This window comes from Loxodonta africana, chromosome 6 (assembly GCF_030014295.1).
Source record: "Loxodonta africana isolate mLoxAfr1 chromosome 6, mLoxAfr1.hap2, whole genome shotgun sequence".
In the NCBI taxonomy this organism is placed as follows: domain Eukaryota; kingdom Metazoa; phylum Chordata; class Mammalia; order Proboscidea; family Elephantidae; genus Loxodonta; species Loxodonta africana.
In genome coordinates this window covers 108146968-108174097 of record NC_087347.1, presented here as the reverse complement: position 1 = coordinate 108174097, position 27130 = coordinate 108146968, and the positions used below count along the sequence as shown (strand labels likewise).

General features: G+C 35.6%; 1 protein-coding gene across 1 annotated transcript in view; it reads right to left on the bottom strand.

The window, feature by feature from the left end:
• Positions 1-27130, bottom strand: part of LRP1B (LDL receptor related protein 1B) — a 1749164-nt gene that overhangs the window by 566802 nt on the left and 1155232 nt on the right. The window contains exons 32-34 of the mRNA XM_064287257.1: positions 13270-13410; positions 8355-8480; positions 6690-6821 (exon numbers count right to left, since the gene is read on the bottom strand). Coding sequence (XP_064143327.1) covers positions 6690-6821; positions 8355-8480; positions 13270-13410 — 399 coding nt within the window. The remainder of the gene's footprint in view (positions 1-6689; positions 6822-8354; positions 8481-13269; positions 13411-27130) is intronic.

Here is a 27130-nt window from a genome sequence, read left to right as displayed (position 1 = left end):
CAAAGACTTCACCAAAAGAGTAAAAAGATTACCTACAGACTGGGAGAAAGTTTTCAGCTATGACATTTCTGATCTGCACCTGATCTTTAAAATCTACATGATACTGCAAAAACTGAACTACAAAAAGACACATAACCCAATTAAAAAATGGGCAAAAGATATGAAGAGGCACTTACTGAAGAAGACATTCAGACAGCTAACAGATACATGAGGAAATGCTTACAATCATTAGCCATTAGAGATATGCAAATCAAAACTACAATGAGATTCCATCTCACTCCAACAAAAAAAAATTAATCCGAGAAACTCAAAGTAATAAATTTTGGACGGGTTCTGGAGAGACTGGAACACTTATACTCTGCTTTTGGGAATGTAAAATGGTACAACCACTTTGGAAATCAATTTGGCGCTTCCTTAAAAAGCTAGAAATAGAACTACCATATGATCCAGCAATCCCACTCCTTGGAATATATCCTAGAGAAATAAGAGCCTTTATACAAACAGACATATGCACACTCATGTTCACTGAAGCACTGTTTACAATAGCAAAATGATGGAAGGAACCAAGGTGTCCATCAATGGATGAATGGATAAAAAAATCATGGTATATTCAGACAGTGGAATACTATGCATCAATAAAGAACAATGATGAATCCCTGAAACATTTCATAACATGGAGGAATCTGGAAGGCATTATGCTGAGTGAAATTAGTCAGTTGCAAAAGGACAAATATTGTATGAGACCACTATTATAAGAATTCAAAAAATAGTTTAATTACGGGAGAAATATTCTTTGATGGTTATAAGGGTTAGGAGGGAGGGAGGGAGCAAGAGGGGTATTCACTAATTAGATTGTAGATAAGATCTATTTTAGATGAAGGGAAAGACAACACACAATACAGGAGAGATCAGCAAAATTGGACTGAAAAACCAAAAGCAAAGAAGTTCCACGAATAAACTGAATGCTTCAAAGGCCAGCTTAGCAGGGGTGGGGGTTTAGGGACCATGGTTTCAGGGGACATCTAAGTCAACTGGCATAATAAAATCTGTTAAGAAAACATTCTGCGTCCCACTTGGGAGTGTGGCGTCTGGGGTCTTAAACGCTAGCAAGCTGCCATCTAAGATGTATCAATTAGTCTCAACTTACCTGGAGCAAAGGAGAATGAAGAACACCAAAGACAACAAGGTAAATATGAGCCCAAGAGAGAGAAAGGGCTACGAAAGCCAGAGACTGCATTATTCTGAGACCAGAAGAACTAGATGATGTCCGGCTATAACTGATGACTGCTCTGACAGGTAACACAACCAAGCAGCCCTGAGGGAGCAGGAGAATAGTGGGATGCAGACCCCAAATTCTCATAAAAAGACCAGACTTAATGGTCTGACTGAGACTAGAGGGACCTCAGAGGTCATGGTCCCCAGACCTTCTGTTAGCCCAAGACAGGAACCATTCCCAGAGCCAACTCTTTAGACAGGGATTTGACTGGAGTCGGGATAGAAAATGATACTGGTAAAGAGTGAGCTTCTTGGATCAAGTAGACACAGGAGAGTGTGTGGGCAGCTCCTGTGTGGAGGAGAGATGAGAGGGTAGAGAGGGTCAGAAGCTGGCCAAATGGACATGAAAAGAGAGAGTGGAGAGAAGGAATGTGCTGTCTCATTAGGGGGAGAGCAACTAGGACTATATAGCAAGGTGTATATAAATTTTTGTATGAGAGACTGACTTGATTGGTAAACTTTCACTTTAAGCACAATAAAAAATTTTTTTCAATATGCCCAGTGAGTGACAGGGGAGTCTAAATAGAGAATGCCTTACTAAAGATCACATAACCTACTGGAACAATGGGCATTGTTTTGAAGGCTTTTCTCCTAACTAAAATATATCTTTTAAGGTATCAACTGCAATATTCATTCATCAGGAGCAATATCACCCAGCAGGCAATAGTTTTCAAAGCTCAATTTTTTTTTCCCTTCAGTGAAATGGGACTTTTCAGTGAAGTGAAAAGAATGCTTTAAACGTTTTAAATTCAGCCACAGGGCCTTATTTCTTCTGTGAATAGTATCCAGAATTGCTTCATTTTGTAAAAGAAATTCTTTCACTGCAGAAAGCTTTAATTCATTAGGACCAAGCCCATTAAAACCTAGATCTGTTAATCCTTATGAAATATATAGGTTTTAACAATACAACTTCTCCTCACTTATTGACTATTTCGTCATCCGATATTTTGCATTCATGACAATAGTAAAAAATCTACTATCTCACTATTTTGTGTGTTAACAATGTATACCTGGCAGTAATGAATGCAGAGGTGCAAGGTGAAAGTAGCATTGGCTGGGCCATGATTCTCAGCGGTTTGGTAGTTGTCTTCCTTATCTAGTGCTGCTATAACAGAAATATCACAAGAGGAAATCTTTAACAAAGAGAAAGTTATTCTCTTACAGTCCAGGAGGCTAGAAGTCCAAATTCATGGTGCCAGCTCCAGGGAAAGGCTTTCTCTATCTCTTTCAGCTCTGGGAGAAAGTCCTTGTCATTAAGGAGCTTCTTAGCACAAGGACCCCAGCTCCAGAAGACAAGCTATTCTCCTGGTTCTTGTTTCTTGGTGGTATGCGGTCCCTGCGTCTCTCTGCTAGTGCTGTCTTTTATATCGCAAAAGAGATTGACTTAAGACACAATCTAATCTTGTAGCTTGAGCCCTGCCTCATTAACATAACTGCCACTAATCCCACCTCATCAACATCATAGAGACAGGGTTTACAACATAAAGGAAAATAACATCAGAGGACAAAATGGTAGAAAATTACACAATACTGGGAATCATGGACTAGCCAAATTGATACACATTTTTGAGGGACACAATTCAATCTGTAACAATAGTTAAGTAATGATGTAATCTGACAGTTACCTGGTGATATAGTCATTCTCCATTTTGTGATTTGATATGGTCATCCTCCATTTTTGCCTAATGACCTGGTCTTTAGAAATTAACCATGTTGATAAGTGAGGAGAGGGTGTATATTTATCCTGGTAAAATTACAGTAATGAAATAATAATGAATAGATTATAATGGAAGCCATTTGATTAGAATGAGAAATTGTGCCCTTCCATTTTATTACCTTTAACTTTATTTAATCCTGATGTAGGGATTTGGAAACTTTGATGGCGTACTGGTTAAGTGCTATGGCTACTAACTACAGGGTTGGCAGTTCCAATTCACCAGGCGGTCTGTGGAAACTCTATGGGCCAGTTCTACTCTGTCCTACAGGGTCGCTATGAGTCAGAATCAACTCGACAGCCCTGGGTAATGCAGGGATTATGTCACTGAGGAGGATGTCATTAATGGAAGAAGGGGAACTAGAATATCTACAAAGGGAATTATTAGAGGAAGAATCTAGGAATCAGGTGAAACATGAAGGCCATGGAAATTGAAAGAGACAGAGGGCATCTCATCAAAAATTATTTGGTTTCTCTATCTTTCTAAGGAACAACCAAGTTATTTATTTATTTATTTTTATTTTCTCCCTGAAGCAACTTCACTGAGCTAAATTTCAGAACTTGTATATTGCCTACAATTATAAATCAAGTTTCTGATACTTATTCTGATACTAATATATTTTCATGGAACATAAATGGTCAAGTATCAGACTGTGAATCAGATGGAAGTACAGAAGGAATTTGAAGCAGTTGAAAGCTTTTGACACCACCACCACTGTCATCATCATCATCATTAGTATTTCATTGGTTCACTGAGTACGATATGCTAGCCTCCTAAATTCATGTTTAATGACTTTAATTTCTGGCAATGTTATTCGATCTTTAAGTATCTGTTGTACAGACTGTTTTCGTCTTCTGTATATTTAAGCTCATCTTCACTAAGGAAATTAACCCACTCTTCTTGCAGCAAGAAGTTAAGAAACACCTATTATTCTATGCAGACATCTAAATACAAAATACTGTATCTTTCAAGAGAACAGGAAGCTGAAAATCCTTGCTTATTAGGAGTTTAAATACAGCTCCCAGGACAACATGCTTGTTTAATATATCTACATCTGCATATGTAGATATCACTTGCATTAATTTCTACAACGTATTTATTTTCATTATTAAACATAGTTAACATTTCATGAGCACCTATTGTACATCAGGTGCTTTGCCAAACATTTGCAGACATTTGTATAAATATTCCCACACCCCCAAAAATGAGGAAACTGAAAAATTAAGTAATTTACCCAAGGTCATACTATTAGTAAGTGGCTGAGCTGGCATCAAAAACCAAGTTACCTGCTGTTAAAGGCTAGACTCTTCCCACTTCATGCTCTACCAGCCCCCAGGTCTCTAACCCTCTGCGGTTTCAAAGTAAATTTTGCATTACTGTTTTTGTTAACAAGCAGAGATTTTAATAGATTCTTCAACATTCTATTTATATGGCTATTCCATATGCCTACATACTTCTACCTTTAGAAGCAGAAATAGATTTCTAAAAATACTTTCTCTACAGGTACATAATTGAAAAATAATGCAGGCACAATATGAAGAATATGAGAAATGTCAAAAATCAGACACAGAACAGAAATGAGTGTGCAATAAGGTATCCTTGTACAATATAAGGTATAAGCTATCTCTGTATTCTGCTCACCTTGCTGGAGTCCCTGGGTGGCAAGAAAGGTTAAGTGCTCAACTACTAACCAAAAAGTTGGTGGTTCCAACCCACCCAAAGGCGCCTCAGAAGAAAACCACGGGGAAAATCCTATGCACTACAGTTCTACTCTGCAACATATGGGGTTACCATGAGTCGGAATTAACTCGACAGCAATTGGTTTGGTATCTATATATAGGAAAATAATCCTTGCAACCTAATTTGATGATACTGATGTGATGGTCACAAAGTTTTATCTAATGCCACGTAACTTCTGATGAAAAGCTACGTTGATACAAAATAAGTTTATGATAACAGAGAGAGTACTCTTTTCTGCAGGTAAAAGTCTCCTGTAGAAGAGACTAATTACTAATGTTTCCATGGCACATTATATTAAACTTCAGCATTTCAAGGCCTATATTTTTATAAAACCCCAGAGAGTGAATTCAACTCATACAGGTAATCACTTCACCCTTCAGTTGCAAGAGCGTTATTAATGATCTAAGCAGAACATTTATATTTTAAACAGAATTTTTGTATCTCATGGAAATCTATGAAATATTTTCAAAAGCCAGTATGGAGTCTTTAAAAGGATTAAATATGTGATGCCAGCTAAAACAAGGGATTACATACTTAGTAAAAATACATACATATGTATATAAAATGTTTTCCAAGGAGTTTTCCTAGTTTTGTACTTGAAAAGTGGTATATGATAAAATTCTAAAGAACAAGATGCATATAAATAGGAGGCAGGGTAGATAATGGGTGGTAGGAAAATGAGCCTTCCATGAATGACGAGGTTTGAACAAACAGCCTTTTTGATCAAAATCACACTGTGATTTTGGCAAAATTAGCAGACTGTTTTGGCAAAATTAGCATATCATTCAATAAAATAGGTTATGCCCGTCTGTATTTCCTTTTGGGAAATGCTTTTTAAAAATTGTAGCAAATTTGCTTTTATGTGATCCCAAACATTTGGTACAAAATAATTTCTTAAGAAAAGTCATCTTTGAAAATTTTGTGAAGATCCGCAGGAATTCATTAATTTGTAGCCAAGAATTTCATTAACACATGATTAAACAAAATATGTTATAGCTAGGGGAAAAAATAAGCTTACTACCAGAAGCCCACATGTAGATGCTTAAGGACTTTTTTTTTTTTTAAGATTGTAGGCCAAAGAGCCATACATATTTTGACATTAAACACAATTAAGTCTTTATATATATACAAACACCGAGAAATGCATGTGGATCTTCAAAATTAAAACATTAAACCAGGACGCATATTTTTAGATGAAAGGTGAAGAGATTTGTTTTTGTAAGTTTGAAGTCTGAAGTGTAGAATAATACATTGGAATAGCAATGAAAGAAGGGTACCTAAGGTTTATACTGTGCCTAAATTTAGCAATTGGCATTAAAAAATAAACTGGTTTTATTCAATAAATTCAAAAGTGTCTACCATCAACTCCCAATCATACATTTATATTATCCACAGCAAAATGTCAGTGTCCAATCTGCCTTCTTTCAGTGTTTGCTAAAGCATAAGAAGGTAAAGTAGTAAACCTGACTCCAAAATGATACGTACTGTATTCAAAAGTAATTTAAAATCATATAGCATAGACCATTTTTTCCCATTATTTGGATTTCAATTTCCATTGCTTGCATTAGAATAGATAATCATATCCTGAAAATATTTTAAATAATATTGTGCTTTAAGTATATATTAGGTCAAAATACCTTATATGTCTTATTTATACACTAGAAAGAGTAAAATTGTCATTAATAAAGAAAGAGAGAAATAAAAAAGAAGCAACCAAATGCCAATCATGACATGTTAATTCACTGTAATTCAAACGCTACACATTAGGAAAATTTTACTTGAAGTTTTCATCTAAAACATGTTTAGAAGAATTAGTGATAGACTAAAAATCCACCTCTAATTTTTGTCTTTATTTCTCATCTTGACCATCAGAGTACAAAAAGAAAAGTTATATAGCCATCAAATTTAATAAATCAAATGAATACATTATACATAAATGATGAATAAACAGCTACTTACCTGCATGAAAATCGATTCCCACCGCAAATGACGTTCCTGAGATGGGCATCAAAGCATCCGTTTTGTCACTTGGTTCCAGAGGTATTCCCCTGATTCCTTCATGCACAGAGTACATAAGGAAGGATTCTATACCTAAATGGGGGTGGGAGGAAGCTCAAAATGAACACTTCAGACTAAAACTCATTTCATTAGTGTTATTTGAACACCCTAAATTTAACTTCATGAAATGTTTTTTCTTTTTTTTAAAAGATCGTATACCACCCTCCCTGACCAGTTGAAAAATGGGGCACAATGAGTGGTTATCAAATTTGAGGCTGCATCAGAATCTCCTACAGGATTTGTTAAAACACAGATTGCTGGGCCCTATTCCCAGTTTCTTATTTAGGAGGTCCTGATAATTTATATTTCTAAAATGATTATGCTGCTGTCCTGGGGACACACTTTTTTAAACACTGAGGGAGATCATTCTTCTTGGAGGGATACCTGGTTCACAAACAAAATTCACTCCCTCTCTTCTAAAACCTAAGTGCCTCATTGCTTATATATGAAAATTAATTTTGCTTTTAGATATGTTTGCTTTTCTTTATTTTTTTCTTTAACCACGGTGCTGTGACTTTTCTCTGGCTTAAATTCCTAAGGGTCAGTTAGACTTTGTAAACCCTTATGAACACTAAAAATACCGAAAGTGCTTAATTTTTGCTAATAATATCTCGCATTCCCAGGATCAAAAACATATAAAATAAGTGTGTGTGTGTGTGTGTGTGTGTGTGTGTGTACTCTACCAGAAGCCCACATGTTAATGCTTATGGGTTTTTCTAATAGAAATGATTTATATACACAAATTTTCTTATTAAAACCAGGATATCTGGGTTTAAATCTGTCTCCAACCCTGCCTACTTGTGTGAGTGGAGAAAGTTACTTAACTTCTCTGTGTCTTAGTTTCCAAATCTGTAAAATGGGCTAATGATAGGTTTATCATAAAAAGCTTATTATGAGAATTAAGTGAGCTAATATGTGTAATGTGCTTGGAACAGTACCTGGCATGTAGCAAATGCCATATAAGTATTTGACAACAAAATAAAATAATACTGATATCCATATTTTTCATATAAGATTAGAATATCATTTAAAATAAAATTAAGCTATGGTCGCTGGACAGGAATGATCCTTCTAAAATCAACATTCTTTGTGACTAATGAAACTAGACTCTATGAAGCAAGAAACAGGGAGATAGGTTTCTTAGGTTTCAATTCTTTTTCAGTGTTCTTCTCCATCAGTTAAGCATGGTGACCTCACATTCTTAGATGAAAGAAAGTTAAGTAAATACAAGCTGGGCATAATTCCAGCCAATCAACCACTTCTTTTTACTTCATTTTTTTGCCTATTCAATGGTAGTTGCTACTGGATTTGGTTAAAGGTGTGATAACAAACTGAAATTCCCGAAAACAACAGAAAAGTAGAAATTCTTAGATATTTACCTACTTTAACTATCGATAAAAAATAAGCCTATATAAATGAGACTAAACAATGTACTAATAAACTAATACCATACCAAGGTAATTTTTTTCTCTGTTTTTAACTGACTTTGGTCACCTGAAATCTGTATGACATATAATGTTAGATGAAGTAAGTGCATCAAAGCTAAGATTTTTCAAGAACTTTTACCTTGACATGACATGCGGTTCTTTTGAAGATAATACCCCACTGTACACATGCAAGTCCTTGAAGTTTCAGAAGTTGGTAAACAAAGCTGAGAGCATCCACCATTATTCAATTGGCAAGAATTACTGCCTGTATAAGAGAAAGCAAAAGATGAAAAGAAAAATTCAAAACAAGGAGTTTTATTCAATATCAACTATTTGATCAAATATTTATGCTGTTTCTGATTTCTTAATACAGCTGTCTCATATTTGTCTTATAAGACTTTGTTTTCTTGAATATAAAGATTATGGTTGAATTCTGCCTTTCACAACAGGTAAACAGAGATACAGTGAAAGGTTCATAATTTCAGGAAACCAGAAAAGGAAATTGATTTGTCACGAATACTGTAATAGTTCTTTATAACTTCAGCTCATGGAAACCAGGAAATCTTTCTTTTGTGACTTTTAAATTTCACTTCAACTCTACAGTTGCTTCCTTAGAAGAGTAATTTATCCAAAGTTGTCACATGAATAGTTGTTAAATTATATTACTAACTCAACTCAAAGATTATGTCATTAAAGGAAGAACGTATGCATTTATTTCTTTAATTCTAAAAAAAAGTTGTATTTTCCCATTCTTTGGAACATAATTCTTCCAAAATATATTAAAAACACACCCATAAGAGTCATCTAATTAATTGCTATATTAATTATCCTTATTCCTGTATAGTAGCAATGACAAATATCAGTCAGGTAATCACAGGTAGGCATTCTATAAAGATGTTCCATTGAATTTACTAGGCCCAATGTACTAATTAAAGCAGGTGTCATGAAGTTAAGTAATTTACAATCTTACCCAGCAAGTTCATTAAATATCTAATTTTTACAACATTTTTATTATTCTAGGACATGCAATGCCATTTACAGAATGTTCAAGCTCTGATATGAAGTGTAATAAATCCAGTGAGTTGCAAAGCATGATGAAAGCTATATATCAGTAGTGCTCTATGGAAAATTCAAAATACCAATGTAGCTCATTACTTGTGATCTCCTGAATCCAGACAGTCTGATGGGATTTAATTGTTCAATCGAACCTGTCAAAAACTCTGTCATTTCTGAAGTGCAAAATACTGTCAAGTTGGGGGATTTCCCATCAGAAGATCTACCACATTCTCTGCTCAGAAAATAGCTGCCTGTTTAGTCAATGCTGAAGTGCATCTTACGTAGAGCCACATACTAGAATTTGAAGTTTCCCTGAACTTGTGGAACAATTACATTTATTTTCTATATGAACTGTTGTTGTTGTTAGGTGTTGTCCAGTCAGTTCCAACTCATTGTGACCCCGTGTACAACAGACTGAAACACTGCCTGGTCCTGTGTCATCCTTACAATTGTTGCTATATTTGAGCTCATCATTGCAGCCACTGTGTAAATCTATCCCATTGAGGGTCTTCTTTTCGATAACCCTCCACTTTACTAAGCATGATGTCCTTCTCCACGGACTGTTCCCTTCTGACAACATGTCCAAAGTACATGTGACGAAGTCTAGCCATACTCACTTCTAAGAGCTAGTCTGGCTATAGTTCTTCCAAGACAGATTTGTTCCTTCTTCTGGCAGTCCATGATATATTCAATATTCTTCTCCAACACCATAATTCAAAGACATGAATTCTTCTTTAGTCTTCCTTATTCACCGCCCAGTTTTCACATGCATATGAGGCAATTGAAAATACCATGGCTTGCACCAGGTGCACCTTAGTCCTCAGGGTGGCATCTCTGTTGTTAATACCTTAAAGAGGTCTTTTGCAGCAGATTTGCCCAATGAGAGCATCATTGAATAGTTCACTGCTGCTTCCACAGGCATTGATTGTATATCCAAGTAAAATGAAATCCTTGACAACTTCAGTATTTTTTCCATTTATCATTATGTTGCCTACTGGCCCAGTTGTGAGGGTTTTTATTTTCTCTCTGTTGAGATGTAATGCATACTGAAGGCTGTGGTCTTTGATCTACTATATAAACTAATGAAGATTAATTGATTAATTTCTCTTTTTCCCAAGATGGCTTATAATACTTAGATGAAATTTCAAATTGCTAATATTTTCAGTAATGAGACAAGTATATTTATAGGTTTGCAGTAACTTTATACTAACAATATTGCATATTTCAATTCATAGAAAGCGTGTGTATGTGTATTAGCCCAATATCAATCTACAGAGACTTGGATTTAGATACAGATTTTCTTTTTACTACCATTAAAGATTGAAATACTGGGAAGAGACTGACAGTTGATTCCTAATTGTAAGGTTTGAAGAAGCACCAAATGGAGAGAAGAGGAAATAATGGAATTGAAGAAATAAAGAAAAATAGGCTAAGGAAGAGACTGAATTTGTAAAAAGAGTTGAAAATGATGAGTTACATGCTTTAATAGTATTAAAAATGTATGAAGAGAAGAAAATGTAGGGCTTCAAATTTTTTAATAAAATTACCATAATAACAATAGGTATATATTTATTATACATAAGAAAATTAATATTTTAGCAATTATGCTATATATACACTAAAAATACATATTTCATGTATCTTTTTTTAATCTCTAAGGAAGAGAAAAATTTTAAAAAAATCGTGAAATGAGCCTTTCTTTACAATAAGTAAATATCTTTTGTCTATGAAATAAAATTAAAATTCAAAAAAAATGAAAATATTCTCTTAAAAAATAATACTTTGGGTAATGGTTGTATATCAAGTCAGAAATACTAGCTATGGCTTAATATCTTGGAATGATATTAATGTTCAAGCCTCATGCCCCAAATCTCTCACGGAGCTAGACAGTCAGTCCACTTGACTAACAAGAAGTCTCAACTCTGCATTGAACTATGTCAAAAATGATAAATGAAGTGGCTAATTGCACTCTGAAATCCAAAGAGGTGGCAATGCTAACACCTTAAACAATCCTAAATTGCTCATATTTCATACTAATGAAGCTTTTAAGCTACCTGCAGTGATTTTGTTAATGGAATTGTCTTTAATACAGATGCTCTTATCAGCAGATTCTTCTAGTAAAAATGGTATTTTCACTGCATTTTAAGCGTCATCATATTATACCATTGATTTCTAAGTGTTAAGAGACCCTTGTCAGTTTGGTAATACTTTCACAGTGCGTAGCACACTCAACTGTACCTACAGGATCAAATTCTTAAAAGGTGACGGAAATCCTGTTGACAAGAGCAAAGCGAGAAAAATTAAATATGCTAAATTTTCCTCCCAGAAACTTTATTGGAAACTGTACCTAAAAAATTAATACATTAATTTACAGTTTCAGAACAAAGCATAAGCCTCTTTACATTTTAAAAAAGTGAATACAGATTTTAAAACACTTTGTGTGAAAACATAACTCATTTATTATCTCTTTTCTAATGTCTTTTCAGATACAATCTCTAAGTATACACTATGCACTAAGATTTATTATGGCAGTATAAGTTTTTACAGTTAACAAGTATATTCTGTTGAAAATCCATGAAAAATTCATATTTTTTGAGCACTAATAATAAAAAAAATATATATTTTTTTAATATTGTATCCCAATTGAATAATCTATGTCCCATGACTTTGATGTGAGTAAAATTATGTATTTTGATACAAAAAAAAGGTCCATTACTGAAATGCTAGTGAAAACAACCCTGTTGATTATTATAGACAATGTCTCAAAAAAGTCAGAAAACAAATATTGATTTATGCAAGAGTTTGGGTGTTGATGTCTTCTCAATGATGGAAGAAACTCAGAAGAAATCATCCATTTCAGATGATTTTTAATTTTTTTTAATTATTATTTTTTTTCATGAAGAAAACATATGTTTCCTTCTGCCCTGAAAAGAAATAATTTGAGACCAAAAATTTAGCAAATGCCCTGCAGGGAAGGCAAAACCTCGATCTGGTCTCCATTTTGTCTGCTGAAGTATAGGCGTGACTCTCAGTGCTATCTCTAATAAACTCTTGATGATTGTCACCTGCCTTAAAAACTAAAACATTATGTACTTGGTTCTCTATTCTTACCCCATTCAAATGAAAAAGTGATCTCCTTGGTTCTCTATTTTTACCCCATTCTTCTTTGCTTTGTTCTACACGCCCCAAATTCTTCAAATGAAAAATTCCTTCACTTAGTGTCCAAAAATCTTCTTCAAAACTATTCCTAAATAAAAAAGCCCATGAAGCTAAGGATTTTCATGGTAGAGAATGAAGTTTTAAAATCAAATACAGAAAGACATGTTTTAAAAATGTTTTTACTCTGCTAGTGGAGTTTTGCTAATGTCATGGATCATAGAGCAAAAGCTAAGAAGAAACTAGCAGATGTAGGGCTGTACTGGTTGGCATCTGTAATCTAATTGCCATTTGGGCAATGTGACAAGTCCACCTATGTAAACCATCTGTTAGTTCTCTCACTCCATTTCACTGCATATCATTTGGACAAGGAAAAACAAAAACACAAAATGCTTAGAGCCAAACAATGCAGTGCTTTTGAATAAGAAATTCTCATGTCGACAATCTAAATGAAGTCCCTTAGTTCATTCAGTATCTGAAATTAAGTACACACTATATATATTTTGCCAGGATATTTTTTCTTATTCTTCTGTTTTTTAATCAAAAACTGGTTAAGATTTCTTTGAAAAATTAAGATTCCTAGGGACACTTTGTTAATGTTTTGAACACTCATTATATACCTTATGTTAAAGGCATTTTTTCCCTACAGTATTCAGTTGTATTTTTCTTTCTTCTTTTTTTTTGTTAAAAGCAAAATAAAACCAACCAAAAACCCACTGCTGTCCAGTGGATTCCGATTCCTAGCGAAATAGGGACCTTCAATTGTTGAATTGAGAAAATAATACTGAAAAAGAGAACATCATTAGTCAAAACATACACAAATTCATAACAGTGTGATTTACCTTGCTGTGCTTCTTTATCATACACTTTCATATGAACAACCCCAGCAGTCTTATTTCTTAGGACAGTGGGGTTTCTTCCATCTCTTTTGCTGCAGGTTCCCAGCTGAGCTAAGTTTTGGTTTGCCCACCACAGTTTCTTATCTATAAAAGTGGAAAAAAAAAAAAAAAGTTTTTTTTTTTAAGAAAAAGATAACTATCTTATTAAATCATAATAAACAGCTATTAAACTATAATACTTTCTGATTTCTTTTGTTATATTTCCAACTCTGTTTTTAAGGGAAATAGTAAAATCACTTTTACTTTTTAAAAATGCAAACCATAGTGACATTTGATTGTTCAAATTTTTCTCCTCCCTCTATAATTAGAAGATCCTTGACTTTTCTTTTTTCTTGAAAGAGACATGGTATAAATAAAAGCATATTTCAAATTAATATGAAATACATATTTTTTGATTTAATACTTACATATGAACATAGTATCTTTTTATTTGTATGTGAATGTCAAAATCCAACCACATATCTAAATAATAATTATAAAAAGATACTGTTCTCCCGATTTTTATTTAAAGTATGCAATGCTTTTGATCATTGATATGATCTATTGCTGTGGTTTCTTCACAGTTAATCTTTTTTATTTTTTGCACAGTTTTTGCTCTTTTGTCCCAAATTTATTAATTTATACCGTTAACTTGTATGCAGATTTCATTTGGTGTTAGTGAATTGTGCAGGAGGAAAAAAAGAAAGAGTCCTGACCCTCAGACAGCTAGGACTCTAGAGAGAATTATATATTAACTACTATATTTCCTCTAATTGTCATAGCAAAATTTTAAGGACTACTCTTCTCATTTCATGGATAACCTGATCCTGATAGAAATTACAAAACTTAATAAAATTTACATATTTAATCTTTCTTTGTCCAAACTTCTGTTCTTTCCAATTACATTAAAATTTTTAAGATAATACAATAATTTAAATCAAATGTATAATTTTAAAGGTTTCAAACAGCTTAGACTTTTCAACAAGAATTGGTTGCATAGCTGATTAACATAATTGATGTTAATAAATTATACACCTGTAAGAAGCTGAATTGACAAAAAAAAAAGGAATCTATTTAATAACAATTGAGACTCCAAAACAATTTCTCACTAGACAGTATAGTAAGGCCATTTAATTCATATTTTTTTTTTATATCATCAGGGACAATTATGCTCATTGCAATGCCATGATGTTTTGACTAAACCAGAGCTCAGTTCCAGTATTGTAACAGTAATAACATTGATCCAACCCAGTGCCGTCAAGTCAATTCCGACTCATAGCGACCCTATAGGACAGAGTAGAACTGACCCCATAGTGTTTCCAAAGAGAGCCTGGCAGATTTGAACTGCTGACCCTTTGGTTAGCAGCCTTAGCATTTAACCACTATGCCACCAGGGTTTCCATTAACATCAGTAATAGTTATTGGAGCTTATTTTCTTGCTTACCTAATTGTATATTGTGCCAGGCACAATTCTAGACACTACACATAAATTGATTCATTTAACCTTTACGACAAATCTGCAAAGTAAGTACTACTATAATTATCATCCCATTTCACAGTTAAGAACACTAAGGCAAGGAGAGATTAAATAGTTTGCATTGAGCCGTAAATCAAATGGAGGCCTCACATTATGAATCAAGCATTAATTTCAGATTCAGTGCTGTTGATCTTATCTCTATAGTGGCCCCTTTCATGGATGGAGTTGAGTCATCCCTTTCCGGACATGCTTAGCTTATTTTGGTGAAGTTGAGTAGCCCATCCACTTCCGTTTTTATTGCACCCATGAATTTGCATAAAAACTGAGAGATTCCTGTGATAAAAGTGATAAACTTTGATGGTTGTCTAAATGGTCAATTCAAAATAGATCAATAGATTGTAATATGGCAGAGGACAAAAGTCCAATTATATGGCACTGCAACTACCACTTACTGAATTTTGGTGTATTTTTAAAGAAATGCACGCACAATTATCTGCAAAGGCTATTAAAACAATTCACCTTATTTTTGGTTGTTTTGTTTTAACAGTATATACTTTAAACAAAACACTGTTGAACCAGATATGAAAATCCAGTTATATTCTATTAAGTCAGACAGTGAAGAGATTGGCAAAAACGGAAAACGTTGCTACTCTCCTCATAATTTTTTAGAAATGATAACTATTTTCCTTGATTTTATTTATATTGTGTTTATTTTTATTTTAAAATAAATTTATAAATGAATATTTTTTAAATTTCTCAGATCTAATTTCTAACTTGGTGAATATTAATATGTATAATCCACATCAACAAAAGATCTTTGGTTTCCTCAATAATTTTTAAGAATATAAAGGGATCCTGAGACCAAAAAGTTTGAGGACCACTGTTCTAGGTGATCCAACAGCAATATCAACAGAAAAAGTGAATGTATGTTTGTGAAATTTTGGAATACTACGTTTAAATTAACATTTTTTAAGAGTCCCCAAGTAGGAAAAAAGTGAGTCTCTTAACAAAGAAACAAAAATCAAACTTGCATCAGACTTCTTTTCAATGGTGTCAGATACAAGAAGACAATGAAGAAATGCCTTCAAAATTCTTGGGGGAAATTGTATCAAGCTAGAATTCTATACCAAGTAGAATTAAGTGTGAGAGGTGGGCGGAGGGGAAGTCTATAATTATATACAGGTATGTGTGTGTGTGTATACGTGTGTGTGTATATGTATATATATACACAAAGTTCATCTCCCATAAACTCTTTCCTAAGAAAAAACTGGAAGTTGAGCTTGAGTAAAATGAGAAAATGACTCAAGATAATGATATGGGATCTAAAAACAAGAAATTTAATCCAGGATGATGGCAAAGGGTATTACCAGAATGTAAGGTATGCGGCAAACATAAAAAAAAAAAAAAAAAAAAGCTGTCCACATTGGAGAATAACCATGGAAGGTTCTGGGAATACAGTTTCCAAGGAAGGTTGGGAGAGAGATAGAAAAAAGAAGGAAGGAAAGGAGAAACAAAAGAATAAATAAAGGAAAGAAGGCAAATATTCATGAGTAGACACAATGTTTGAGAGTTTAGAATAAATTTGAACATATCGTAAAGGCACACGATACACTAACCAAAAATTAAATCCTAGAAAACCAAAAGGCTGTGCAATTAAATTATAGCCCAAACATGAAGCAATTAATGAATGATTAAATCAAGGAAAGAGAATCCAATTGACCTTAAGGTTATTCCTTTTTTCCAATGAGCCAACAGTCAAGACATTGAAATAGGAATGAGCCAAAGGTAATCCTAGCGTACCATTTGTTTCAGCATGAAACAATATTTACAAATCAAAATAAGTAAAATAAATGTCATTTACATGTTTTTAGCTTTTAAATGAAGCACAGAAGGCTTGCTGTGTTTGCAGTAAAAAAAAAAAAAACCCAAACCCATTGCCATGGAGTTGATTCTGACTCATAGTGACCTTATAGGACAGAGTAGAACTGCCCCACAGGGTTTTCTAGGAGCTCCTGGTGGATTCGAACTGCAGACCTTTTCGTTAGCAGCAGTAGCTGTTAACCACTGTGCCACCAGGGATATAAATATTAACAATTTTAGCAATGTTAAAATGAAATACTTTTGACTAAATTTCTTACAGGCAATAAGATTATTAGATGAGAGAGAAGGGAGACTATTCTATTCATAAAACATGAAGAGTCAAATCATGATTTTGAAAACTAATGCAAAAGTAAATAGAGATTGAAGTATATTATTTAAAGTTGCAAATAACTAATATAAAAAATAATACAAATGGCCAATTTTTGAAGGAGGAGAAGGATAAGTTTAGTGTGAATTACTTAAATTTTTATCTTTCATATCAGATAATTAATACATGGTAAAAAAATAAAATTGACAAGTAAAGAATGAACTGTTCTGAAATATTATATACACCCTTTGGGCAGTAGACCTAATAATAACAGCTTAAAGAAATCTGTCTTTGAGAAGTGGGAATAAGGGTCAGAGGTCTGGAAAAAAGAGATATTTCTCTTGATAATAGCCTCTTTAGTATTATTTGCTTTGTTACTATTGTATGTTACTTAAAAAATAAAATTTAGAACAACAAAAATAAAATAAACATTGCAGACATAATCAAGAATCGACAAAAGGAATTCATCTCAAGCGTAGCATTCAGAGCCTAATGGCCTCTGACCCAAGAAAATAGGTCAGTGCTGTATTTAGGTTTTCAAGGTAACCCAGGTGGAAACATGTCCCATTTCTGCTTTCCAGGTCAAAGCCCTTCACCTCTGGGATGTGGTTGATAGAGTAAGGCTAAGAGTTACAATACTGGGAACCGAGGATAAGTTTGTTTAAGACCACCTCTTACCGAATGTACCATTCAGGGAATGAAGATTCTTTCTCCTTCCTCTGGAACAGAAACTAGACAACAAACCATAAACCCACTGCCGTCAAACCATTTCAGACTCATAGGCCCCTATAGGACACAGTAGAACTGTGCCATAGGGTTTCCAAGGAGCAGCTGGTGAATTTGAACTGCAGATCTTTTGGATATAACATCAGTAGAGCTAAAAAAGAGTAACAGGGCCATAGAGATAACAAATCTCTGTGGCAAGATAGTAATCAAAGTTTTCTTTCTGTTTTGCATTGTTCTTATTGCTATGAAAGACTAGGAAAAAAAAAAAAGGAAGTATTTCCCTCCCTCATATTTAGAATGTAGACAAGCTGTAGCAAACACTCTGTTTATCCAATGGCCATTCCCCTTGTCTCAGCCTTGTTGGAGAAGCCTAATTTCCACAAAACACACTCAAAACGCCAGACACACCCTTTGGCAGCCTGCTAGACAGTAGAAGTAGCCATGCAAACTAATTCTGGATCACAGTATGGGGGCAAACAGCACTTCTACAAGCAGTATAAAACCAGGCGCTGCCCCACACAGAGGCGTTGAGGCTGACCAATTAGATTCTGATTGATTGTTTCAGGGTTGCCAAGAGGATGGAATGAAGAGCTGACTGTGGCCTTGAAAACCACCACGAAAAAGCCTTATGCATATAAAAGGCCATGAGAACTTGGACCATAGGCATCTCAGCAGTGACTGGAGTGTGAAACTGTGACCACAGGTGTCCTTGGAACTGAATCTAGGTTGTTGCAATTCCCTAAAAACATATATTTATCACCTCCAAGTCACTGGGTGGTGTAAACACATAATGATCTTCGCTGATTACTGAAAGATCAGAGGTTTGAGTTTACCCAGAGGAACTTCAAAAGAAAGGCCTGGTGATCTATATCCTAAATATCAGTCATTGAAATCCCAATGGAGCATAGTTCTACTTGAACATACATGGGGTTGCCATGAGTCAGAGTCAACTGGACTCTAGATTCTTACTCTAATTCTTTAGTTCTTATTCTTACCAATTCTTACTCTAGATTCTTTGAGTAGGAATAGACTCGATGGCAATGGGTTTGTTTTTTTTTTTTTTTTTTTGGTTATTTATACATTATCTAAAATTCAATATTCTCTATCATAATCTGAATTTATCCCACTTAAAGAAACTCATTTCCAACTTCTGTTTAGTCTTACAACCTTCCAATACTCATTCACTCATTAATCGACTATTACCAGACATCTGGTGGTGCAAGAGTTAAGCACTCAGCTGCTAACCAAAAGGTTGGCATTTCAAACCCAGCCAGTGACTTTGCAGGAGAAAGATCCAGTGATTTGCTCCCATAAAGATTACAGCCTAGAAAACCCTATTCTACTCTGTCACATGATGTCACTGGGAGAAGAAATCGGCTGGACAGCAGCACACGACAACATTCTAAATGGTGGTAAAATGACAGAGAATGAGACAAATAAGATCACTGCCTATATGAACTATGCTCTAGTGAGGGAGGCAGAGAAGAAATAAGTAAAAAAATAAAAATAAATAACTGTAGACTGTGCTTTGAAGAAAATAGCACAGTCCACTCTTTTGCTTACATTGGTGTCCACATCGTAATCTGCACATAAGTCCACTACACGCATCCTTCTTTCCTCAGGTGCAACCCCCGCCCCCAGTGAAGCGTTTCAGGCTAGCATGTGCCACGTCGGCTCCTCCTTCTCAACAATAATTCTAAGGTCTCAACTGATAGAATCGTGTGGTTTTTTCACTCAATTAATTGTTTTCTGACTCCTTATCCTGAGATGAAAGCTCCTGAAACACTCCTTTGCATTCTTTTGAACTGAGCATGATGTAGGTATTCCCAAAATACTTGTGAAATGATAGGGGAAAAAAAATCCTCAAAAATATCTACTTTAACAATTCATAACTTTGAAAAAAATTAAATAAGGTCTTACATCCTATTCTCTGATTATATTATCTCTCTTAAATATCATTTAAAATATTATCTTTCAAAAATATTCATCTTATATAAGGAACCTTGCTTTGGACTGTATAATTATTACTTAGAATCATGTTTGTCTCTCTCACTGTATTTTCCTTTCACACTACACAGTGCAAAGATATCTTGAAAATGTAAATGGAACTAAAGTTTTATCCCCAGTTAAAGACAGCTGCAACATAAATTTCAGTTAATTTTAATTACATTTAAAAATTACAATTATGAAATTTTAATAATGTTTATTTTCTTGAAACTTAATCCCAAAACTAATAACTTACTTTTTTTTCTTTTTTCATTTTTTTTATTTTTATTGTAATTTAGGTGAAGGTTCACAGAACAAATAGTTTATCATCAAACAGTACACACATTGTTTTATGACATTGGTTAACAATCCCATGACATGTCAGCACTCTCCCTTCTCAACCCTGGGTTGCCTATTACCAGCTTTCCTGTTCCCTCCTGCGCTACAGTCCCTGCCCCAAGGCTGGAGCACCCATTTAGTCTTGCTTTGTTCCACGGGCCTGTTCAATCTTTGGCTGAAGGGTTAACCTCAGGAGCAACCTCATCACTGAGCTCAAACAGTCAGGTTTTCTCCAGTCTCCAACAGGCCAGCAAGTCTGGTCTTTCTTTTTGAGTTAGAATTTTTTTTTTTTTTTTTTTAATTTTCATTGTGCTTTAAGTGAAAGTTTACAAACCAAGTCAGTCCCTCATACAAAAACTTACATACACCTTGCTATATACTCCTGGTTGCTCTCCCTCTAAAGAAAAAGCACACTCCTTCACTCCACTCTCTATTTTCACGTTCATTCGGCCAGCTTCTGGCCCCTCTGCCCTCTCATTTCCCCTCCAGACAGGAGCTGCCCACACACTCTCATGTGTCTACTTGATCCAAGAAGCTCACTCTTTACCAGTATCATTTTCTATCCCATAGTCCAGTCCAATCCCTGTCTGAAGAGTTGGCTTTGGGAATGGTTCCTGTCTTGGCCTAACAGAAGGTCTGGGGAACATGACCCTCTAGTCTCAGTCAGACCATTAAGTCTGGTCTTTTTTTGAGAATTTGGGGTCTGCATCCCACTGTTCTCCTGCTCCCTCAGGGGTTCTCTATTGTGTTCCCTGTCAGGGCAGTCATTCGTTGTAGCCAGGCACCATCTAGTACTCCTGGTCTCAGACTGATGGAGTCTGTGGTTTATGTGGCCCTTTCTGCCTCTTGGGCTCATAATTACCTTGTGCCTTTGGTGTTCTTCATTCTCCATTGCTCCAGGTGGGTTGGGACCAATTGATGCATCTTAGATGGCCGCTTGCCAGGGTTTAAGACCCAGATGCCACTCTCCAAAGTGGGATGCAGAATGTTTTCTTAATAGATTTCATTATGCCAGTTGACTTAGATGTCCCCTGAAACCATGGTCCCCAAACCCCTGCCCCTGCTACAATGGCCTTCGAAGCATTCAGTTTATTTACGAAACTTCTTTGTTTTTGGTTTAGTCCAGTTGTGCTGACCTTGCCTGTATTGTGTATTGTCTTTCCCATCACCTAAATAGTTCCTATCTACTATCTAATTAGTGAAAACCCTTCTCCCTCCCTCTCTCCCTCCCCCTCCTCGTAACCATCAAAGAATATTTTCTTCTCTGTTTAAACTCTTTCTCGAGTTCTTATAATAGTTGTCTTATACAATATTTGTCCTTTTGCAGCTGACTAATTTCACTCATCCTAATGCCTTCCAGGTTCCTCCATGTTATGAAATGTTTCACAGATTCATCACTGTTCTTTATTGATGCATAGTGAGTATACCATAACTTATCAATTCATCCGTTGATAGGCACCTTAGTTGCTTCCATCTTTTTGCTATTGTAAACAATGCTACAATGAACATGGGTGTGGATATATCTGTTCGTGTAAAGGCTCTTATTTCTCTAGGATATATTCCAAGGAGTGGGATTGCTGGATCATATGGTAATTAACTTACTTTTTAAAAGTTCAGAGTAAGTATATTTATTTAACTATGTCCAGATTGTTAAAAACTGTGATTTTAAAAAGTAGGCTTTCTCAACACTAGCCTTTTAAGTTTCAAATAGAAAATATAATATAATGCCCAGTAAAATCTGAATTTCAGAAAAAAAAATATTTTTTAGGATATACTTATACAACAAAATTATTTATTGTTTATCTGAAATACAAATTTGCTGGGCATCCTGTATTTTATCTGGCAATTCTATTATTTCTAATCTCTCCTAGAATATAAAAAAAAAAAAATACATGAAAGCAATGATAAAGACCTAAACCTACAAGGAAAAGGAATAGAGATGATAGCAATAAAAAATAGTCGTAGGTTGAAAGCAGATGATGATAGTTGACTGATTTAGCAAATAATTTAAAATTTAAACCTGCAAAGGAAGGAGGAGAGATTCATGCTAATTTGTACTGTGGAACCCCAAAATAGATCAGAAATTGGGGTCCTTAAGACCTCCAAGGGGCCCTGGCAGTGGTTAAGTATTTAACTGCTAACCAAAAGATCGACAGTTCAAATCCACCAGCCACTCCTTGGAAACCTTATGGGGCAGTTCTACTCTGTCCTATGGGGTTGCTATGAGTCGAAATCAGCTCCATGGCAGTAGGTTTGGTTTTTTGGTAAGATTTCTAAACAAAGGGAGGAGATGCAACTGAAAGTAGGAGGGTTGGTTTAGTCGATTTAAATAGTTAGAACCCAGTATACACAGTCAAGGAGTGTCCTCTCCTTAACTCTGGTCAAAGACTACAAATTTACCCTCTGGAGAGGATGAATCAGTAGGACACTGAGGATAAGCCACCAAAAACAAACAAACAAAAAGCATTGCCATCAAGTCAATTCTGACTCATAGCAACCCTATAGGACAGAGTATAACCGCCCATATGGTTTTGAAGGAGCGCCTGGTGGATTCGAACTGTCATCCTTTTGGTTGGTGGCCAAACTCTTAACCACTACACCACCAGGGAGCCGGAATCAACGGCAATGGGTTTGGTTTTTTGGTTTAATCTTTAACATGCCCTGGTGGAGCAGTGTTTAAGAGCTTTGCTGGTGGGTTGGTCTGCCACCTTCCGGTCAGCAGCCACCAGTCAGAAACCCTGGTTAAGAGCTATAGCTGCTAACCATAAAGGTCAGTAGTTCGAATCCACCAGGCACTCCTTGGAAGCTCTATGGGGCAGTTCTACTCTATCCTACTGGGCCACTATGAGTCCCAATTTACTAAAGGCAACTGGTTTTTTATGGGTAGTGGTTAAAGTAGCTTAACCACTGAGCCATCTAGTGAGTCTCAAATTTGAGCATCAAAATCACCTGGAGGGCTTGTTAAAATACAGATCATTGGGCCCCACCCTCAGTTTCTCATTCAGCATGGCTAGGGTGGGGCCAGATTATTTGCAATTCTTAAAGATTTCTAGGCAATCCAGATGCTGCTGGCCCAGTGGTTCACTACATGCACCAAACTTTAGAATCAAGTGGTGGAACTTTACACAAATGCCTGGGTTCTAGCTCCAGGGATTCTCATTCAATTGTTATGGCCTGTGACATGGGCATCTGGATTTGTGACCTCTTCCTTGATTATTTTAATGTGAAACCAAGTTTAAAAACCACGGGCCTACAAGCTGAATCATTGAACTTCTCAGACCCTTTTCTCCACACTCTGATGAAGCTGGCATCCAGGTTTATATCACCCAAATGAAAAATTAGAGGGTTTCACTTTTTGGTGGAAATAGTTAACACACGTGTTTGCTAACCGTAAAAGCTGGAGGTTCAAGTCCACCCAGAGGCACTTAGGAAAAACAGCCTAGTGATTTAATCCCCAAAAATAACCGTACAGTAATTGAAAATCCTACAGAGCTCAATTCTACTTTGAAATTCATGGGGTCACCATGATTTGGAATCAGCTTGATACCTATACCGTGATTCTCAAACACACAGAATTTCCAGTGATTAGAAAGGTGAAGAGATAGCCAAGAAACACCAAATAACTGAAGAAAGCTTTCACCATGACCAAGAGACAAATCAAACAGTAAACACAGATACTCAGAAGAAAGAGAAACAGCAGAGAAAAAAAAGAAAATAAATTAATATCCTCAGAGTTATGATAAAAATTATATGCTTGAAGCAAGAATAGGAGGTTATAAAAAAGGAATATTTAGGGAACCCAAAATAAAACTAAGAGATTAAAACTGCTATTGTGAAGAAATTCTGAAGTTTAAAAAAAGCAAGAAAATGAAAATAAATCATCTAAATTATATGAGCTTAGAAAGATCATTGAGAAACAAGAAAAAAATCATTAAAAAATAATTTAACATGATTTTCTAGAACAGAAGGACATTAATTTTCATATTAACATAACCAAACAAGTTCTGAGCAAAATGGATGAAAACAGGCACACATTTTCTTCCAATGCCAGAATAGCAGGGGCAAAGAAAAATCCTAAACATTTCTAGAAAGAAAAAGCTGCTAATAATAAAGGCTCCATCCAATATCAAAATAGCATTGGATTTCTCAAAAGTAACATTAAAATCGAGAAGACAATCAAGCATGTCTAGAAAGATCTGATTAAAATGACTTTCAACCTGGATTTCTCTACCCAGCCAGTCAAATCTAAAGGTAGATTGAAGACATTTTCTGACATTTGTTGTGTTGACAAAAATGTCTTTCTCAGAAAACTGCTGGAAGCTGTACTTCACTAAAACAAGCGAGTAAACTGGGAATGAATACATGGGATCTAGGAAACAGAGCCCATAAGCAAAGGAGTCCCCCAAGGCGTTGGTGAACAGAGATCCAACCATGACAGCAGCAGCAAACCCTGAGATCAATCAGTCTAGACCGAAGCAAGGAAACAGAGAACTTTAGGACAAAGAAGTGAAATGCATGTTGGGCAGAAGGCTTAAGAGAACTGCATCTCTGGCTTCCATTGTACCACTGTAGCAAATCAATAAAACCAAAAGAAAAAGAAAAAAAATCAAACCCACTGCTGTCGAGTCAATTCCACCTCATAGCAACCCTATATAGGTCAGCGTAGAACTGCAATCAGTGAACTATATCTAAAACTTTAAAAGAAATAGTAAATAAATAAATAAATAAGCAATAAATATGGAATGAATACGAAAAGAAATTGCATTGAAAAAAAAAGAAATAGCCAAGAGCTGAAAGGGAACATGGGTGGGCAGGTGGAGGGTGGGGCTAAACCATTCTCACTAAGTACATGTTATGCTAATGACCCCAAAATTTCTGTCTCGTGCCTAATATCCTCTTGATTTTCATTCAATGTATCCAACTGCATAGTAGCTACCTGGATATAACCTCAAACATAACATTACCAAAAAGGCTCCTCAAAGTTAATGTTATAAAAATAAAACACATTTTATTTTTCCCGATTATGCTTCTTTCCCAGTAGACTTCTTCCAATGAATGGCCTGCACTTTTGTCATCAGAGGTAAAAACCTGACAGTTCTCTTTCTTTTTCTCCTTTCCCACTTCCATTGCCCCTCCTGGACCCCTATCCAAACTGTGCAAGCCCACTTACTCCTTCATCCTTATTATGTCGGGAATGCTTTACTTCCTCTCCATTCCCACTGAAACTGCTGAGTTCAGGGCCTCATCACTTCTCATTTTCCTGACTGCCATTGTTGAGGAAACAGTAGAGTGATTGTTCTAAAATGCAAATCTCAGTATGTCATTCTGCTGCTTAAAACTCTCCAATGGCTGCCCCCTGCCAAATCCCTTAGCATGGCACTGAGGCCATCCTTGATTTGATGCCTACTTAATTTTCCATTGCCAGGTCTGTTACTGCCGCCAGTGCTCCACGTTCCAAGAATGTTGAATTGCTGTCAACTTTCAATTTTTCAAGAATAGATTAACCACGTTATGGCAAAAACGGAAGAGAAAATAACCAAAGGGCAGCTCATTTGTAAAGAAAAATAAAACTATTATGGACTAGAGGAATGTCTACATATCAAGACGAGCCCATTATTTATGATTATATAGGAACCACGACATTTTTACATTGTACCTACTGCAAATCAGGAACGCCCCTCCACCTGGACAATCAGAGGTGGGTATGTTCGCTTACAGCAGTCTGTTAGCTTGTTAGCTGCTCTTCTATGCCAGAGCAGCTCTCTGCAGTTTCACTGAAGACCTTTGCAAAAATCTGTTTTATTGTGGCCATGATATTACTAGAAGTCTCTTTGCCCTGCCTTCTCCTAAGGCTTTTTTTTTTTTAGAGGAAAATTTGGAGAAGGACAGTGAAGGAGAGAGTACTGTGAACAAAGCCTTGGATTTTGATGGGAAGCCTTTTGTAACCTTGAACTGACAGATATGGCTCTAAACTCTTTCAATTCATTGTTATATTGTGAGGCTTGCCTCATTGAAGCTGAGGGGCATTCTGGGGTTATGAGGACAAAAACTTCAGAATGGCAGGTAATTTAATTTCCATGTTGATGGCTGGACTGTCTTGCCAGGGACCTAGTATTTGTGCAATGGTGAAGGAGAGAATGGCAGTGAGATTGAGGAATTAGCTGACAAAAACAAGCCAGCTCAAGATAACTACTTGCTATAATATTTAGAAAATAAAAAGCTGAATTTATTCAATGAAATCTGATTTCACCCAAGATTGTTTTCATTATAAAACGAAGACAGGAGGAAGAAGGAAAGAACTGCTCAGCTCAGATAACAGAGCTATTTGAACATTTTAATTAGATACATGGTGTTAAATATCCATCTTGTCCCACAGTTGCATTTGTGTCCAAAGTACGTATTTTCTGTGTTCTCTTCCTCATTTTCCATTACCGAAGTTAAGGATAATACAGACTTGATTGCATTTCTAGTTTTCCAAAATTATAATTCCAAAATACCCTTATGCTTTTATGTGCTTGCCCTCATTCTCCTTCCTCCACATGGAATCCTCACCTACGCCACTATGCCCACCTCCACGCCTATTATCTGAATAATGAACACATTCACAGATTCCAGACTCAGCTCAAATGGTATCTTTAATAGAAAGCTTTGCTTCCCCCACCTCTCAACCATGAGGTAGAATGGTTTACCTGATCCTTTGTATTGCTCTGTGGTCTGTGCAGAATTCGATTATAACACTCAAGATTTCTTAGCACCTTATTTTCATGCCTATCTCTTTGTTTAAAATGTAAGATTCTTCAGGGCAGGAACCATGTCTTATTAAACTCTCTTGCCTTCTATACCCCAACGCCTATCCCATGGTGGTTGTGAGACAGATACGGTTAACTGGGCTAGTGGAACAAAAGAGCTTTTGAAAGATTACCCTCTAGAAGTTGGGTAAACAGGAACCCACCCTGTCAATATGAGATAAGATTGAAACAACCTATGAATTACTATCTCCTTCCTAGTGTTTTTCTAGTCCCTTCCTTTACAGGCTCCACATGCTCAGAAGAACAAAGTATGATTGCTGTTTAACCTCCCTTAGCCCTCCAAAGATGGTGAGGTAGTGC